An 18,834-nucleotide genomic window follows, 5' to 3' on the forward strand; every position below is an offset into this window, starting at 1 on the left:
CCAAAAAAAAAAAAAAAAAAAAGCTCCTCCAAAATAAAACAAAATGATAACTTCTTAAGTGGAAAAAGGCAGGACTTAAGACAATATGTACACCGCACCCGTCTTTGTTAAAATTTTGTACCCAGTTGTAAAACGCACAGGAAAATGTTAGCAATGGCTACCTCTGCTCAGACATCATATGATTTTAATTTTTTCTCTCTTTGGCTAATCTACTTCTAAATTGTTTTGCAAAGTGAACACACACTGACATTTTTAACGGAAAAAAATTAGTTAAGAGGCAGTGATGCCAGGCGTGGGACAGGGTTCGAGGAGGAGCAGTGGCCCCAAGGACGCTCACAGCAAAAGGCCCATGGGCCCTCACTGAAGGGCCCGTGACACCCGTCCTCCTCCCTTTTCCGGCCGGCTGATTCCATTTACCCTTCCAAACTTGTCTCCATGGCCCCTTCTCCAGGAAGTCCTCCTGGTACACCCACCCTGGCACCTCTGCTCCAGGGTAAGCCCACTGCCAGGCAGATGTTTACCAGAAATTTGGGCTCGGCAGCTCCGGAGCAGGCCCTGGAACCTGCATTGAGGCTGCACTCCAAGTGCGTCCAATGCGGGTGGTTTAGAGCCCACGCTCTGAGGACATGGGTCTTTCCTTTGGTCCAAGTGAGAAAAGAGAACGTGAATCCCATTTTCTCACCCAGGACTAGTAGTTTAGAGGCAAATCAGTGATTTTCGGCCAGGGGCAATTTTGCACCTGCAGACAATGTCTGAAGAAATTTCTAGTTGTCACAGCTGGGAGGCTAGTCCTGGCGTGTAGTGGCTAGAGGTCAGGGATGCTGCGAACAGCCCTCCAGTGCCCAGGACGGTCCCTGCAACAAGGAACAATCCAACCCAAGATGCCCACACTGCCGAGGCTAAGAAACCCGGGATAGCAATGAAAGATTAAAACTCGGAAGCCCCAAGCCCCCAAGGTCAGGAAGGCTCTTTGAGGAGCGCAGGCTGGAAACCGGAGAAAAAACTTTCCAGTCACACAAAACTGGGTTCTGATTCTGGCGCTGCCTCTCGCTACAAGCAAGTCCAGGCCTACTTTGCTCATGGAAAGTGGGGAGGGCTGTACTTGTCTGGAAGCCGCGATCAGCAGCCGTAACAGCACCTCATTCCACCCATTCTCTGGAGCGCGTCGACTTTACCTTCTAATATCTCTGAAAACTGGGATGTATCTTACAAGAATGCCGCTGCATATTTTAAGTGGAAGCATTTTATTATAGTTTTAAAATTCCCTCTACACAAAGCAATCCTCCTTATTGCGGGGGGAGGGGGGCGCGCTCCCACCACCCTGCCCCCAGGCATCTGGCCAGACGAAGTAGGTGCCCAAGGTCACCATTAGCTCGGGATGGAGACAGGGTTCAATTCCGCTGCGGGACTTCAACCTAGGCCTCTCTCCTTTGAGGGGAGTTCGAAAGGAGACTTGCTGGCACTGATACAATAATCTTTACACGAGGAAGAGTCTGAAGGGCCTAATGGAAACAGGGCTGTGGGACTTTTGAGTTTTCTGTTTCGTTTCTCGATAGCCTCTAATTTTTTTGTTCAGGGAGCACACCAGACTCATCCTGGGACACAGGCCGGTGGCGGGTGCCCGCCTCAGCACTGCCCAGAGTGGTGGCTGACGGGCGGCACACAGACTTGGGGCGCCCTTCCCATCGCTGCACATGCCCTGGAGAGAGGGGGGTGTCACTGCGCTGACAGAAACCAGCGTGGGCCCCAGGAAAACCAGGTGCACCAAACGAGGAGATGCTGGCTGGCTTTTCTGCTGTTACCAGTGAGAAGCCACATGCCTGCGGAAACATTTCAAATCAAACATGAATGCCACGAACTTACCAAAAGATCCTGCATCTTCCAGAAACCCAGAAGGCTTTAATTGATAATTCTTGGCTTTTTTCGAAACCTTGTCCTTGGTGTCCCAGAGCCTCAAGGTGATTTTGTGAAAATTTATTTTCTTTAGTAACTCCTTTGTCATGTTGATGTTAAAACTTTGGGTCCACGACACCCAGACCTTGTCCCCTTCTTGCCATGGCCTGATGGTCTGTGTAAAAGGACAACAAGAGACTCTCAGCATTGAAAGCTCAGAGGCCAGGATCTGACCGCTGCCACGATGTGGCAGGCCCTGCCTTCCACTTGTCTGTCTGTGCATCCCACTCCCTCCTGGCTCCCAACTCACATAGGGAGTCAGGAAATGGGTGCCGCAGACAGGGGCCCGCACGCCTCTGGGTTGCTCGGAAAAATAAAGTAAAAGCAATTCCCTGCAAAGAGTGTCCCTCCCAGGGACTCCCCATCCTGACCCAGAGCCCTGCCCCAGGCGGGAGTGTGCGTGTGTGTGCGGGTGGCGGGTGTGCACGCACACGTACTCATGTGTACACACAGAAAGAAATAACAAGAGCTGCCAAAACTTTTGAAACACCAAAGAAATTATTAGGTAAAAATACCTTCAGAGAAAATCATAGAGTTGCTATCAATATTATTAGGTTCGTGCAGATTCCCATTCAGTAGGCCTAGAGTGGCGACCAAGATCCTGCATTTCTAGCAAGTTCCAGGGGAAGTGAGCATCCTTTGTGGCTCTTGCTATTTCTTGTGGGTATCAGACTATATGCAAGGCCACACACACACACACACACACACACACACACACACACACACACACACACACACACACACATATTCACCTTTATTCCTGAATCCAGGAACACTTTGGCCAAGGCTGGAAACACCACCACATCGACCTTTTTAGGCTCCCCATCATCAGGCAGGAGGAAGTACTCGATGTGGTAGTAATGGCGAACCTTTGCAATAGGTTTGTCCATTTTAGGGTGTCTCCTGTATTTTTCAACCAAACTTGAACATTTTCCTTTGTGACCTAGAAGATACAGATGTAATGAGACTTGTTCTAACCTCACTTGGGAAAGCAGAGCCGTCTCCACGATTCCCCAGAACGAAGAAGAGCCCAAGGCTGGAGGAGGTGCCGTGTGCAGACTCCCCACTGCCACGCGCTTGGAGTTAAGATGTATGTCCGGTCCTCGCAGCCACCAGAGGAGCAGCCCCAGGGCTGGAAGCCAGTGTGCGGAATTATAGCACGTGACTCCGAGGTGAGCATCTCCTTAAATTTTTTTACTGTAGGCACTTACCTGCCTGCCCCTAGTCTTGACAGTAAGAGGCAGGTTAAAAAAAAAAACAAAAAAACCCCACCAATACAAGATAGGATAAATTAGACACATACGATGGAATACTATATAGGTGTTTAAAACAAACGACAACAAACTAAAACCAGGTCTGCTCATATCCTGTAAGATATCTAAGAGGTGCCATCAAATTTTTAAAGAGCAAGTTATAGAACAGGATACATAGGACCTCATTTCTCTTAAGTAAACAACTTACATAAACATTCATAAATAAATTCATAACTATTTAGGTATTGAAGGAGAAAACATTGAAGCTAGAATTTTATATCCAGCCAAAGACAGATCCTTCGAAGGTACTGGCCCCATAAAAATACTCTCAGGCTCATAAGTTGAGCTGCACAGCAATCTGTTTTGTAAACGCCTTTGGAATAAGTGCCCAACTAAGAAAAACAAATCTAGGAGATGCTGCAAGAGACGTGACGATTAAAGGTAATCAAATAAGCACCAGTTTTCTTTTGGGTGGTATTTGCAGATGTCTTTTTCCAGGTTCTTTTGCTTGATATCAACCGACCAAAGATAAAAAGCACCATTATGGATAGAGGAGGTCACACACAATGACCAAAAATTCAATTCACCAAGAAGATAGGTCAATTCTAAAACATGGTATACACCTAACCAAATAGCCTCCAAAATATCTGAAGCAACCATCAACAGAACTACAAGGAGAAGTTGAAATTAATCATCGTGGGGAGATATTTCAGGCAGAACAACAAAAAAAGTCATATCAAAAAATGGAGTACTTCTTGATATATCTAGGAATACACCTACCGAAGAAGGCAAAAGACCTGTACTCCAAAAACTGTAAGACACTGATGAAAGAAATCAAAGAAGACACAAACATATGGAAAGATACACCACATGTTCTTGGATTGGAAGAGTCAATAGTGTTAAAATGACCATAATATCTAAGGCAATCTACAGATTCAACACAATCCCTATCAAACCGTCAAAGGCATTTTTCACAGAACGAGAACAAAAATTTTTTAAATTTGTATGGAAACACAAAAGACCCTGAAATCTTGAGAAAGAACGGAGCTGGAGGAATCATGCTCCCTGACTTCAGACTATACAACAAAGCTACAGTGATCAAAACAGTATGGTAGGGCTTCCCTGGTGGCACAGTGGTTGAGAGTCTGCCTGCCGATGCAGGAGACATGGGTTTGTGCCCTGGTCCGGGAAGATCCCACGTGCCATGGAGCGGCTGGGCCCGTGAGCCATGGCCGCTGAGCCTGCGCGTCCGGAGCCTGTGCTCCGCAACGGGACAGGCCACAACAGTGAGAGGCCCGCGTACCACAAAACAAAAACAAAAACAAAAACAGTACGGTACTGGCACAAAAGCAGACACAGAGATTAACGGAACAGGATAGAAAGCCCAGAAACAAACCCACGCATTTATGGTCAATTAATCTATGACAAAGGAGGCAAGAATATACATTGGAGATAAGACAGTCTCTTCAATAAGTGGTAAGTGGTGCTGGAAAAACTGGACAGCTACGTGTAAAAGAATGAAATTAGAACATTCTCTAACACCATACACAAAAACAAACTCAAAGTGGATTAAAGAGCTACACGTAAAAAAAAAAAAAAAGAGCTACACGTAAGACAGGATACTATAAAACTCCTAGAGGAAAACATAGGCAGAACACTCTTTGACATAAATTGCAGCAGTATGTTTTTGGATCCGTCTTCTACAGTGATGGAAATATAAACAAATGGGACCTAATTCAACTTAAAAGCTTTCACACAGCAAATGAAACCATAAACAAAATCAAAAGATAACCTAAGGTCTGAGAGCAAATATTTGCAAATGATGCTACCAACAAGGGATTCGTTTCCAAAATTTACAAACAGCTCATGCAGCTCAATATCAAAAAAACAAACAACGCAATGAAAAAATGGGCAGAAGACATAAGTAGACGTTTCTCCAAGAAGACATATAGTTGGCCAACAAGCACAGGAAAAGTTGCTCAATGTCACTCATTATTAGAGAAATGAAAAATCGAAACTACAATGAGCCCTCACCTCACACCAGTCAGGATGGCCATCATTAAAAGTCCACAAACAGTAAATGCTGGAGAGGGTGTGGAGAAAAAGGAACCCTCCTACACTGTTGGTGGGAATGTAAATTGGTGCAGCCACTGTGGAGAACAGTATGGAGGTTCATTAAACAACTAAAAATAGAGTTACCATATGATCCTGCAATCCCACTCCTGGGCATAGATCTTCAGAAAACTGTAATTCAAAAAGATACATGCACCTCAGTGTTCACAGCAGCACTGTTTACAATAGCCAGGACATGGAAGCAACCTAAATGCCCATCGACAGAAGAACGGATAAAGAAGATGTGGTACATATACACAATGGAATATTACTCAGCCATGAAAAGAATGACATCATGCCATTTGCAGAAACGTGGATGGACCTAGAGATTATCATACTAAGTGAAGTCAGTCAGACAAAAACAAATATTATATATCACTTAGATGCAGAACCTAAAAAAAGGAAACAAATGAACTTATTTACAAAACAGAAATAGACCCACAGACATAGAAAACAAACTTAATGGTTACCAAAAGGGATAGTAGGGGAGGGGAGATAAATTAGGAGGTTGGGATTAACATACACACACCACTATATATAAAATAGATAAACAACAAAGACCTACTGTATAGCACAGGGAGCTATACTCCATATCTTGTAATAACCTACAATGGAAAAGAATCTGAAAGAGAACATATATGACTGAATCACTTTGCTGTACACTTGAAACTAAGACAACATTGTGAACTAACTATATTTCAATTAAAAAGCTGATATAAAAAAAGATAGTCCACCTTAAAAAAAGTGGAGTACTTTTCTCTGCCCTTAATCTTGGGATTCAACCATGTGCGTTGCTTTGGCCAATAAAATGCCTGCAGGTGGGAGGTGTCCAAAGACCTGAAGAGTGCTGGGGTGACTGGGCTTGCCCTCTTTTGTGCCCTGCCTTTCCATGACAGGAATGAGTCTGGGTTGCCCACACATCCGAGAGGAGGATGACAGAGACAGAAGCAGGGCAGAGCTACTGCAGGAAGCCCAGCCTAGGTCAGCTGGCCTGCTCACCCAGGACAGGGATTTCTGTTTGAAGCCAATGAAATGGGGAGTTGTTTGTATTTGTTACACAGCGGTTTTGGGCAGCAGCTGATTACCTTTGCACTCAGAGATTTTGATCCAATAATCTGAGAGTCTGTATCTAAACAAGGGATTAGATGATACACACCAGCTTATGGGGGAAAATGCCTTAACCTCTCCGTCACTTCTTTATGTTCAAAAAGCAGAAATAACATCACCTGCTTCTTGGGGTTTTGAGAGGACTGAGTCTGTGAAGCCCATAAACTGTTCCTTGCCTGGACCACAGTGGGCCCTAAAGTGGCAGTTCCTTTCCGGACCTCTGCTCCTGTCACTGGCCACCCTACTTAGGGAGCCAGCAAAGGGAGCACAGGCGCCCTACACTCCTGGGAGAAGGTCACTGGTACACTCCCTCTCTGCTGTCACACTTACCCGCGGTCACTGGGAAGGCCAGAGAGATGATGAACTTGCAGGGGACGACGTGGGGCACGTCCGAGTCGAAGGTGCTGGCAGGCCCTTCTGAGGACTCGCCGCTGCATTGGTGGCCGGTGGCCGACTCCTGGGCCCAGGCCCTAACCTTCAGGTTCTCCTCCACTTCACACTCGCTCACGGACTGGTAAAAGCTGCCCATGGAGGACACGGCCCCCGACAGCCACATGCGGCAGGGCGGCCCCCGTGGCCGGCACTCCCGGCTGCAAGGAAATAAAGGCACGGCCGTCACCACCACTGCTCCCAGGAGGGAAGCCCTGCCTGCCCCCTTCTCCCCGCCCCGTGCCTTGTCCTGTTCCGGGCTAACCAGCCAAGGCCTCAGACACTGCCTGGCACGCAGCGGACACTCAACAGAGATTAGATGAACCTCAGAGAATGGTGCCGTCGGTAATCGTGATAATCAGCAAAGCCAGTGTCTCCAAATTGAGTCCCGTCCTCCCGGCCCCAGCTGTTTCTCCTTTTACGATCAAAGTTAATCATTCAGCACGCCTGGAATGCCTGCTCCAGGTGAGTGCAATTCCCCAAGAACCACAGGGAGGGGTGGGGGGTGAGGGCCTCGGGTGAGCTGTGCCAAAGCACAATATGACCTTGGTTTGGGGGGCAGCACGCGCAAGAGCCTGCTGAGGCCAAGGAGGGCGAGGACCCCGAGGCAAGACCCGACCGAGCACTGAGTACTGGGCTCCGGGCACAAGCGCCCTCCATGGACGCCGCACGCCAGCAAACGCTAAGAAGGGGCTGCGCAGCTGGAGCGGGGGCCGGGGCGGATGGGGGGGGTACCTGCGGCACCTGTGAGCGGACGCGCTGGGCAGCCGCGTGGGCTCAGACGATGGCGTCGGTCAGCTCGCACAGCAGCTGCACAGCCTCCTCACCGAGGAGGCTCAGAGGACCTGGTGCGTCCACCCGGGCAGGGAGGCCCGCAGGAGCCGCCTCGGCGCTCTGTTTGGCGGTTGCTAGGAGACGCACGTGGCCACAGCCCCGGGGCGGGGCTCCTCTCCTGGGGGCGGGGCTCCCCGCCTCAGTCGCTGGTCCCAGGCCAGGTGCCCAGACAAGGTCCAGCAGAGAGTTGTATACAAATGCAGAACCAGCTGCATTTATGCCTTCAGTTATTCGCTTATCCACTCAGTCCTTTTTTTTTTTTGGATGTGGACCATTTTTTAAGTCTTTATTGAATGTTTTACAATATTGCTTTTTGTGTTTGGGTTTTTTGTGGTTTTTTTGGCCGTGAGGCATGTGCCATCACAGCTCCCCGACCACGGATCGAACCCACACCCCCTGCATTGGAAGGCGAAGTCTTAACCACTGGACCGCCAGGGAAGCCCCCATTCAGTCTTTCAGGAATTCCTGCTCTGAACGTGAGCACCTATTATGCGCCTGAGCCTTACCTGCAGTACAGGGGAGAGGCATTGCCGGCTCCCCACTACAGCTCCATCAGCGGCCCCCTACCGTTCTTTGATGAAGGCAAAGGAAGCACCGGGCTCTGCAAACTCAGATGACCCGACCCCACCCCACCCCCCATCCTCTCTGGCACAGACTCTCTGCTTCTGTCACTGATGTCCTTCAAACATCATGAGAATTCTTTTCAGTCATCATAAGCCCCAAACTCAGCGATGAGGAAACCGAGGCTTAGAGAGGTGAAGCGATTTGCCTGAGGTCACACAGGTATATGGCAGCACCGGATTGAAAGCCAGACTATCTGACGGACACCCTGCCCCCCCACCCCCAGATGAGAGACCCCTAGCTGCTGCTCCCGATGTAGAAGACCACAGACCACCAAAGGGGCTGCGGCGGAGGGACACATCGCAGAAGCGACTGCCCGGAGGGGTTGGGGCAGGCTTCACGGAAGAGGTGACAAAAGCCAAACTGTGGGGTCTGCCGGGCGAGGAAAGCAAGGGGAGGCATTCCAGGCAGAGGACACAGCATACGCAAAGGCCAAGCGGAGTGAAAACGTGTGGCAAGTTCAGGGAAGGGATGATGAGGCTGGAGTGGCGCACGGGGGCCCCGGTACCAAGCCCCTGGGCAGTAGTTTGTTCAAGCGAATGGGTGCGGAATCTCCACACACACTTCGCTGTCGCAGAAACTGAGGCTCTGAGATGAGACACAACCTACCCGTGGCCAAAGAGCAAAACTGTGGACGCAAGCACCCTCCCTCCTAGTGCCCACCTCCCTAGGCCGTCCCCAGGGGCTGGGGACAGTAGTCCAGTATTCCAGAATACTTCCCACTGACGGGGGCCCTCCGACATTCCTCAGGTTCGATCAGTCTAAAGAACTGAACCTTAAGAACAGCTGGGAGGGGAAGTCTCCAAATGGCAGTGAGGTCCCCTGGGGAGAAGGACTCAAGTTTCCCCACTGAGTGCCATGACACCCTGTCCAACAGCCTGCAGACTACCGTCCATAAGCAAGGAAGTACTAAAAAGACACACCCAGGGTTGCAAGGGGAAAAGGCTACTAGGATGCACCAGCTCCCAAAAGGCCCCATTAACAAGAGCCGGTCAGTGACTCCACCCTCCCTGGGACAGACAGCAGGCCTCCTGCCCGTCAGGTGCCACCTGCTGCCTGAGGCTGGTTTTGCTCCAAAGGGTCCTCGATCACACTGTTACCAAGGGCAGCAGCCAATCTCCCCAGCATCTCCCGTGGGGCGGCCCTGAACTCAGGCTTGAGAGGTCTTAGACCAAAGAGCCTTGGTCCTGGATGTGCATGAGAATCACCCGGGATCATGTCAAATCTTCGACCCTGAGGCTTCACTCCAGACCTGTGGAATTGATTCTCCAGAGGTGGGGCTTAGGAACCGGTGATGGATCGTATTTTCCAAACACCTCAGTAGATTCCCTCCCACCCTCTCTTCTCACAGTGTGATGTCAACACTCTTCACATCCCGTGGTGGGTCTAGTCCCCTCCCCCTTGAACCCAGACAGAACTTTTGGACCACCTCAGCCAACAGAGTAGGGTGGAAGTGACACTCGGTGACATCTGAAGCCAGGTCATACGAATTCCACGTGCTTCTGCCTTGTTCTTTGGGGCGCTCACTCTGGGAACCCAGCACCATGTTGTGAGGAGGCCCAAGCAGCCTCATGGAAAGGCCACGCGTAGATGCTCTGGCCAACAGCCGGCAGGGTTCCCGGCCAACTGCCAGCCTCACTGCCCAAAATGTGAGAGCCAGACCTCGGGTGATTCCAGCCCCCAGCCTTTGAGTCACCTGGCTGACACCATGTGTAGCAGAAACCAGCTGTCCCCATCAAGCCCTCTGCAAATTGCAGATTTATCAGTAAAGTAAGTTACTGCTGTCCTAACCCAGTAAATTTGGGGATGATTCGTTGTACAATAATAAATAACTGGCACAGAACGCTTGTTTGTTAAAGTCACCTCCACCAAGATCCCATTGCATAGCCAAGATTTGGAATCACTTCCCTGAGGGAGGTAGTGTCCAGGTCAAGAGCCGGGGCATCATGGGATGGAATGAAGGCAAAGGTGTGCCACCTGAGACTCAGGCACGAGGGGCAGGTCTACAACCTCCCCTCAGCGAAGACGGCTTCAGGGCTGGCAAAGTCAGAATAGGACAGGAGGAAGGGCAAAGTCACATTGCAAAGGGGCACCCCGTGGAGCGCAGCCATCTGAGGGCGGTCTGTCCCTGCTCCTTCTTCCTCCAGGGCAGTGGAGCGCCAAAGCTCCCACGGCACCCAGAGAGCCTCTGAAGTGATTGCAAGACTCCGGCAGCTGGAAGCATACACCCATCTTCTTCTTGCCATCCCTCTCCTAAGCAAAGCACCCCCGCCACCTTATAACAACTTTACTGAGGTGTATTTTATATCATACGGCGCACCCATTTCAAGTGTATAATTCAATGATTTTTAGTAACTTCACCAAGTGGTGAAATCATCACCATAAATAAGTTTTAGAACATTTTCATCTCCCTAATAAGATCCTTCATGCACAAGTTTCACCCAAAAGTACTATAATTAATTAAAATTAACCTCTGTTCCCACCCCAAGCTCTAGACAACCATTAATCTACTTTCTGTCTCTAAAAAGGTGCCTTTTTCGGAACATTTCCTATAAATGGAGCCATAAATCCATTTTGTCTATCCAGCCATCAGTTCATGGACATTAAGGTTGGACATTTATGAAGACGCTGCTGAGGACATTCACATGAGGGTCTCTGTGTGGACAGATGTTTTCGTTTCTCTTGAGTAGAGGCATCTAGCGGTGGGAGAGCTGGGTCACGTAGTATGTTACACGTATGGATCAGGCTTTATGGTTATCATTTACTGCCAAACTGTTCTCCAACGTGGCTGCACCATTTCACATTCCCACCAGCAACGTGTGAGGGTTCCTATTTCTCGACATCCTCAAAAACATTTATTGTCCGTCAGTTATTATCGCCATTCTCGTGAGGGCGGAATAGTCTCTCACTGAGGTTCTGCTTCGTATTTCCCTAATACCTAACGGTACTGGGATCCTTTCTCGTGCTTATTGGCCAACCATATATATTCTTCTGGGAAATGTCTGTCCCTGTCTTTCACCCATTTTTCGATTGGGTTGTTTGTCTTCTTCTTATTGAGCTGTTGGAGTTCTTTGTCAATTCTGAATACAAGGCCCCTACCGGGCATGTGTTTTGTCAAGATTTTCTCCCAGTTGCCTGCCTGTCCCGTCATTTCTTAATGGCGTCTTTATCACTGCGCTTTGAAGTGCAAAAGTTCTGAATTTTGATGAGATCCAATGTACTGATTTTTTTTCTTTTTTTTGGACCATGTGTTTGGTGTTGTATCTAAGAAATCTTTGCCTAACCCAGAGAAGTCAAACTTGGCGTCTGAACACTAAGCAAATCCACTAACCAAGACTCCTAAAAATGTAAAAGCTGTGACACTAAAACCGGTGGCTCTCGGAGAATCCCAGACACTCCAGGGGACTGTACAGAATGACACAAGCTTTCTGAAAAACAGTTTGACAACATCAAGAGCTTATAAAATGTCCACACTCCTTGGCCCTGCAGTAAAGCACCCAGGAAATAGAGCCAACCGTTCACAGTGTTGTTGGAATGGAGAAAAACTGCAAACCACCTCTAGATGCACCTATTGGGACGACAAAGCTCCTTCCGGGTCAGTCCTAAGAGGGAGTGTGGACCAGCCTTTGAGAATAACGTTACCCAGGAATGGTAACGATGGCGGGGCCATTTAGGAAGATGGGTGATGTGCAACTGACATCCTGTAAAATTCACCCTTTTAAGTGCTTTGACAGGCGTATACAGTCATGAAACTACCACCGCCATGAAGATATAGAATGTTTTCACCACCCCCAAAAGTTCTTTCATGCTTAAATGCATGGAAAACATCTGAAAACAAATACATCAAAAGAACCCTGTGTTCTTCTCTTGTTGGCACAAGGGGGGGATGGTTTTTTTTGCTCTTTAGCACTTTGCTGGGCTGTTTGTAGACACTGTGAACAATATACTATTTGGAATGGCTCAAACAATACTGAGCTGACTTCAGAAAAATCACTTCTCTCCGCTCTCCCCGACGCAGACACACACCCATCCCCCAGCTCACACAAAAACGCAGGAGACCTCTGAGTTTGCTCACTTTGAGCCTTAAACAAAAACCTTGTGGGTCCAACCGGGATGATTTCAGAGGCGCCTGGTAACACTGCCCGCAGACAGACAGGCCTGACAGCGCCCCATTATCAACCCGGACTCCCCTGCCCCCAAGGAGCTGCGGGGGGCAGAGGCCAGGCGATGGCTCCACGTCAGGACATTTAAAGTCTTTCTTTTCAATACTGACTGGCCCAGAAAAGTTCCTGTTCAAAGGATTCCTTCCGCAAAAGCCATCGCCAGCTGCAGCAACGGGGGTAGTCTCCCCTGGGTCACCAGCTCTCAGCATTAACATGAAATTGAATCAGATTCCTCTGCAGAGCCACAAGAGGGAGGGGATATGGGGATATACGTATATACACGCTGCTTCACTTTGCTGTACAGGAGAACCTAACACAACACTGTAAAGCACTTATACTCCCATAAAGATGTGGGGGGAAAAAAGTCCAGAGTCAAGTTCCAGCATCCCGGTTTTTTTTTTTTCTTCTTTTTCTTTTTAATTTGGCTGCACTGGGTCTTAGCTGCGGCACGCGGGATCTTCGTTGGCGTATGTGGGATCTTCAGTTGCGGCAGGCATGCGGGCTCTAGTTCCCTGACCAGGGATTGGACCTGGGACCCCTGCACTGGGAGTGCAGAGTCTTAGCCACCGGACCACCAGGGAAGTCCCCAGAGTCCTGTTCTAAGTGCAGACAGCAACGTCCCCGGCAGTGGGACTCCCGGCCTAGAAGTTTCTACGGTCCAGCTGGGAGTCCAGTCAACCTAACATCTGGAGTCTCACTGACTCCAGCATCTCTGGGCGCAAGGATGCTTGAATCCCAGGGATGCCAGCTACATGTAGTTTTCCTTCTGATGCAGTGTGTCCACATCTATAAAGTGACATAATTAGTGCCTACTTAATGCCAGGCCCTGTGCTGGGCATGGGGGTACCAGGTCTCTGGCCTTGCGAAGCTCAGCCCTCGTGGCAGGCCTGCAAATAAGTGGCAATGTGGTACAGTGCTGTTTCTTAAAATACAAGTTAAAAAGTACGTCTCACCTGTAGGCAATGAAATCGTATGGAGAGCCTCATGCCACACTGTGCCCGGCAGCAGCTGCGGGCAGGCAGCTCAGAAGGGGGCTGGAGCTCTTCTCTCAGTGTGCCCGACACCAAGCCCGGCGGACAGACAGGCAAGCGTCCCTCCCCTCACGGCTGATAGTGAGTTACAGGGAGACAGACGGACGCCCCAGGCGAGAGAGTCTGTTAGGGGCGCAAAGGGCTTACAATGTCACCGAAGGCCTCACTGAGGGGCTGACGCTGGAGCAAGGGACTTGGAGGTGAGGGGGCGGGCTGTAAACATCTGGGGAAGCAGATGCAAAGGCCCTGAGGTGAGTCAGAAGAACGGAACGGCAAGGAGGTCAGTGAGGGAGGCATTGAGGGAGGTTACGGGGGACACGGGCGCACACTGCACTGGGCCTTTAGTCCCTGAGAGAGGGAGATAACAGTGGGTGCTGAGCGAAGGAGGGCGTCCTCTGGCTGTGGAGGACAGAAGTAGGAATTCAAGGGCACTTCTTGGGAGGAGGCTGTTGCAGTGATACAGGTGAGAGATGCTGGGGGTTTGGTGCAGGGTAGCAGTGGCGCGGCAAGAGGGGATCAGATTGGGGGTGAGCTCTGAAGGTGCACGGCCTGACAGACCGGATGTGGGCGTGAAAGTGACAGAAGAACCCAAGACGGTAGGGATTTGCCAAGGGAGGCTGGAGGCCCCGCGAACTGAGATGGAGGTGTTGGAGGGGAGGAAGGGAAGGAGTCCAGGACTGAGAACATCTGTATTCCTTTACCCATTGAGAAATACATGAATTACACTGCTGGTAGGAATGAAAATGGTGCATCCACTTTGGAAAATGGCCTGGCAGGCCCTCAAAAGTTAAACAGAAAACTACCACACAACCCAGCAACCTCACCCCTAGGTATATACTCAAGAAAAGTGAAAATATATGAACACACAAAAATTCCTACGTGGATGTTTACAGCAGCATTACTCATAACAGCCAGAAAGTGGAAACAATCCAAGCGTCCATCGACAGATGAACGGATAAAGAAAAGGTGGTCCATCCATACAATGGAATATTACTCAACAATAAAAAGGAACGAACCGCATGCCAACTACAACCTGGTTGAAGCTGGAAAACGTTCTCAAAAAGGAGCCAGTCACAAAAGGTTACATAATTCTGTTTGATACACAATGTCCAGAATAGTCAAATCCATAGAAACAGAAAATAGTGGCTTCCTAGGGCTGGGAGTTGGGAGTGGAGGGCAGGAAACTGGAGCAGTGGGTGGGCTACCTGGTACAAGGGTTTTTTTGGGGGGTGGGGTGGTGAGTGATGAGAATGTTCTAAAAATGAAATTGTGATGCTGGTTATGTGTTCTATAAATATACCAGAAACCGCTTATTAATATACTTTAAACGGGTGAACTTTGTGGTCTGTAAATGGCAAATAAAGTATGTCTTCCCCCCTCCAAAAGAAAAAGAAAAAAGAAACAAACAAAAACATCTCCTTTGTCAAAAAGCGAGATGTTACACTGAAAGCCAAACTCCTCCGACCCCTGGAAACAACGACTGAATCCGTTTGTGAATCCCTCCATCTTTTTCTATGTGCTTACATACACATGTCCTCCCAGAAAATATTTAGTACCATTTCGTGTGGGTTTATTGTTATTGTTGCTTTTTTCTCTCATCCTTTTGTGGTGATTCATCCCGGCTGTTGTACCAATGGGCAAAATGTTGTCTCCAGTTTCTCACTATTATAAACAACGATGCAATGAACATCCTGTACACGTGTTTTTTCTAAGGCAGAAGTCAAGAATTGGAGTTGATGTAAAATTTTTTGTCAAATTGCTACCACTTTAATAATTTTTTTTTAAATGCACATCCAAAATGGTTGGGGAGAAGCATCTAACTCCTTCCTGGGTGAGGTGTGTGGTGGGCACAGTCTTCAAGAATGACTAGAAATTTGCCGGATGGACAAAGTGCTTATTCTGGGGTACTGCAGCAGAGGAGAGAATTTTAGTGCTCTTTCAAATTCCAGGATTTAACATTTAAATTCCTAGAGCTGTACACAGGCCAGATTCTGCCCATCGTATAGCCAAAGGCAGTTGAAGAAATCTGCCTCTTACTCCTGCGAGGCTGGATGAGGGTTCCCAGTGCAGGTATCAGGTTAGGACATCTCTACACCTCTCTTGTCCAAAAAAAAAAAAAAGGAAAAGCAGCCTTACATTCACCTGAGAGGCTGATTTTTCTTTCCTCTTCCAGAACGGTGTTCTAAGGCACCAGAGGAAATGTTGGCCAAACAGCTACCTGGTAGCCTAACCCCAGCTCAGAGGTGGAATTCCGGTCACAGGGCCAATCCACTCCCCAGGCACAAACGGGTGAGAAGACGGAAGGCCACGGCTTTCCCACACACACACACACCCCTCCCGCTTCAACACACACAGAGCTTAGAGAGCAAGGGTCCGGCTCAGATCGGCTTCTATCCAGCGGGATGGCCCTACCGCATCCCCTCACTACTCGGAGCTGGGTTTTCCTCTGCTCTAGTTACCACGTGAGGCCCTTTGCACCAGCCCTGGTGGAGTGAGAAGCGGGTTTAGGAACCCAGTCGCTGAATTTAAGGGGAGGGGGGCTTCTCCGTACTTAAGGGAGTACGGCCCCAGCTAGCTTGCGGGGCTACCCTTGAAAGGTTTTCTGGCGAGAAGGGGTGGAGTGACGCGTGGGCGCGGAACAGACCTGGGGGCCACCGGACCAGGGGGCCACCCTCCAGCCCTCCCCAGCTTCCTATCCCTAGCCCACCCCTTGTCCCCGTCTCGGGGCACACTCTCTGCACAACGCAGCTAGGTGGAGAGCGGGGGAGTTGAAAGCAGACAGACCCGGGAATGGGAGGAAAAGAGGGGATGCCAGGGACGCCCCGGGAGCGATGACGGGAGAATAGTGCAGGGGTCACCGAGAGAAGCGAGATCAGGAGGGAGACCAGGCAGTGGTGGCCCCGCGGGGGTCTCGGGGCTCCTGGGTCCCCTAACCAAGCCCCCTCAGAGCCAACCCGGGGAAAACACAAACGCCCTGCCAGGCCAGCGCAGCTGCTCGACACGGCCCTCGGCGCCGCTCCAACCAGACCGCCACCGCTAAGCCCCTCCTTTCAAGAAACTCTGGGGCCGCCCCTGGAAGTGGCGGGGCGGAGGGACCCGAGGAGCGGCGCTTGGCGGCGATGGAGCCCAGCGGCCCGGGCACGGGGACCGGCGTGGAAGGCGCGGCGGGCGACCCGTACCAGCGACCAGCGCGGCGCACACAGTGGCTGCTGAGCGCCCTGGCGCACCACTACGGGCTGGACCGAGGCGTGGAGAACGAGATCGTGGTGCTGGCCACGGGCCTGGACCAGTATCTACAGGAAGTCTTCCACCACCTGGACTGCCGAGGCGCCGGCCGCCTGCCCCGCGCCGACTTCCGCGCGCTCTGCGCGGTGCTGGGGCTGCGCGCCGAGGAGGCTGCCGCCACCTGGGAGGCTGCCGGGGATACAGCCGCGGGAGACACGAACTCTGGGGATGTGATCGCTGGGGTGGCCACCGATGGGGACGCGGATGCGGAGGAGGAGGCGCGCCTGGCACTGCGCGCCGAGCCGCCTGAGCTCACCTTCCGCCAGTTCCACGCGCGCCTCTGCGGCTACTTTGGCACCCGCGCCGGGCCCCGTCTGCCCCGCGGCGCTCTCAGCGAGCACATCGAGACGCAGATCCGCCTGCGCCGTCCGCGCCGCCGCCGCCGGGCGCCGCCCCATACGCCCGGCTCCGACGGCGGCCCGGACAGCGAATGCCTGGCGCGCTTGGAGGAAGAAAACAGCAGCCTGCGCGAGCTGGTGGAGGACCTGCGGGCCGCGCTGCAGAGCAGTGACGCGCGCTGCCTAGCACTGCAGGTGCACCTGGTCCCGGGGCGGAGGGTGACGACGGAATGGGGCGGGGGGCGGGGGGCATTTGACAGCGGGCTGGCTGCAGAGCCCCTGCTGTGCAGAGAAAGAGGACGTTGGGGGGGGGGGCCCGCAGGGGCGGGTGAAGGACAGCCCTCCCCACTTCAGCCTACTTGCATCCTGTCCCTAGCCACCCCATTCCACTCCAACACACTCTGGTCCCCTCCCCTACTCACATCACACATTCCAGCCCCCCAAAACTCCAGTCCCTCAGAGAAAACCATTCCGCCACCGCACACACACAGCCCATCTCATCCTGCCTCTCTGACCCAGACGTGGACCCTCGCAGGAAACCTGGTCGGTCTCACACACATACGCCTCCAGAGCTCTCCGCGGTGCCAGGATTCCAGGAGGCCTAGGAGATAAGGTGTGAGGAAGGCCTGTCCGCACCCTTAAGGAGCTAACGAGGTACACAGGCAGCTCGGTGCAGTCACTCAACGAACATTGGAGGGCCTCCCTCAGGGCCAGGCCTGGTGTCCCAATGCTAGATAGTGTCACTGTCGACCAGGCAGGTCTGGCCACTCAGCGCTGCGGGGGCCAGGCACTGAGAGAGGCGCGGACCCAGCCGGGACATCTGCAGTTCAGTCAACAAGCACTTGAGCGCTGCGCCCAGCCGCGTGTCAAAGGCCATGGGGGGGGCGGGGTCAGACGAGGACCGGACGGCCTCTGACCCCAGGGACCACAGGCCAGGAGGAAGCTGACGTTCCAGTAGCCCTGCCCGCTCCCCACACAGCCCGGGGTCACAGCCCTGAGGGGTAGAGAGAGGCCAGGGAGTGCGCAGGGGTGCAAGGCGCGGATTTCCGGGGCCACGGCCAGCGGGCATCGGAGAAGCCAAGTCCGGGGCGGGAAAGTACTGCCATTGTGTGGAGTAAGATCGTCCAGGATCATTAGTTCCCCACGTATTTGCTGAGCACCTACTGTGTGCCAGGCCTGTCTTAGGCGCCGGACGCCCAGCAGTGAACACGACAGAAGAAAACCGCACCCTCAAGGAGGCGGCTGCCTAGCAGCAGACAGCGAGGAGGGCCGGGAACGCCCATAGAGGGCTCCCCAGTCTAGGGCGTGGAGGAGCACGAGGGAGCGGCGTGCCCTGAGGGCCGGAGGTGGACAGAGAAGAGTGCAGGCGTTCGGGACTCACTGGAACTGTGCAAACAACAGAATACGGGCTTTGTGCCTCAGTGGCCCGCATCCATTAAAAGGGAGTGACATGAGCTCCCGCCTCGGTAGAGTTAGGGCGAGGGTTAAATGAGTTCAGATGGGCCCAGGGCGGCGAGCACGAGCGCGAGAAACGTGCCGGGTTGCTCTGCTCACGCGCCCCGGGCCGGGTGGGGTCTGGCGCGAGGCGCTCACCGCCTGCCCTGCTGCCCTGTTCCGGCAGGTCGGCCTCTGGAAGAGCCAGGCGGGCGCCCAGGAGGCGGCGCACGGCGGGCCCGAAGCGGCGGCGGTGCGGGAGCTACGGCAGGCG

General features: G+C 51.8%; 2 protein-coding genes across 3 annotated transcripts in view; one reads left to right on the top strand and one right to left on the bottom strand.

The window, feature by feature from the left end:
- Positions 1-18,834, bottom strand: part of CFAP92 (cilia and flagella associated protein 92 (putative)) — a 75,518-nt gene that overhangs the window by 50,843 nt on the left and 5,841 nt on the right. Inside the window, exons 1-4 of one of the 2 annotated variants that reach the window (XM_024763344.1) lie at positions 7,180-7,200; positions 6,756-7,015; positions 2,706-2,896; positions 1,864-2,068 (exon numbers count right to left, since the gene is read on the bottom strand). In XM_024763344.1, the coding sequence (XP_024619112.1) occupies positions 1,864-2,068; positions 2,706-2,896; positions 6,756-6,981 (622 nt within the window). In that variant the 5' untranslated portion in view covers positions 6,982-7,015; positions 7,180-7,200. Of the gene's footprint in view, positions 1-1,863; positions 2,069-2,705; positions 2,897-6,755; positions 7,016-7,179; positions 7,201-18,834 lie in introns of those variants that run through there. The other variant, XM_024763345.1, reaches the window with a different exon arrangement.
- The window catches only part of EFCC1 (EF-hand and coiled-coil domain containing 1), a 32,859-nt gene continuing 30,647 nt past the window's right edge, over positions 16,623-18,834 (top strand). The window contains exons 1-2 of the mRNA XM_024763394.1: positions 16,623-17,321; positions 18,748-18,831. Of these exons, the coding sequence (XP_024619162.1) occupies positions 16,623-17,321; positions 18,748-18,831 (783 nt within the window). The remainder of the gene's footprint in view (positions 17,322-18,747; positions 18,832-18,834) is intronic.

This window comes from Neophocaena asiaeorientalis, unplaced genomic scaffold (assembly GCF_003031525.2).
Source record: "Neophocaena asiaeorientalis asiaeorientalis breed wild unplaced genomic scaffold, Neophocaena_asiaeorientalis_V1.1 scaffold433, whole genome shotgun sequence".
Taxonomy (NCBI): Eukaryota; Metazoa; Chordata; class Mammalia; order Artiodactyla; family Phocoenidae; genus Neophocaena; species Neophocaena asiaeorientalis.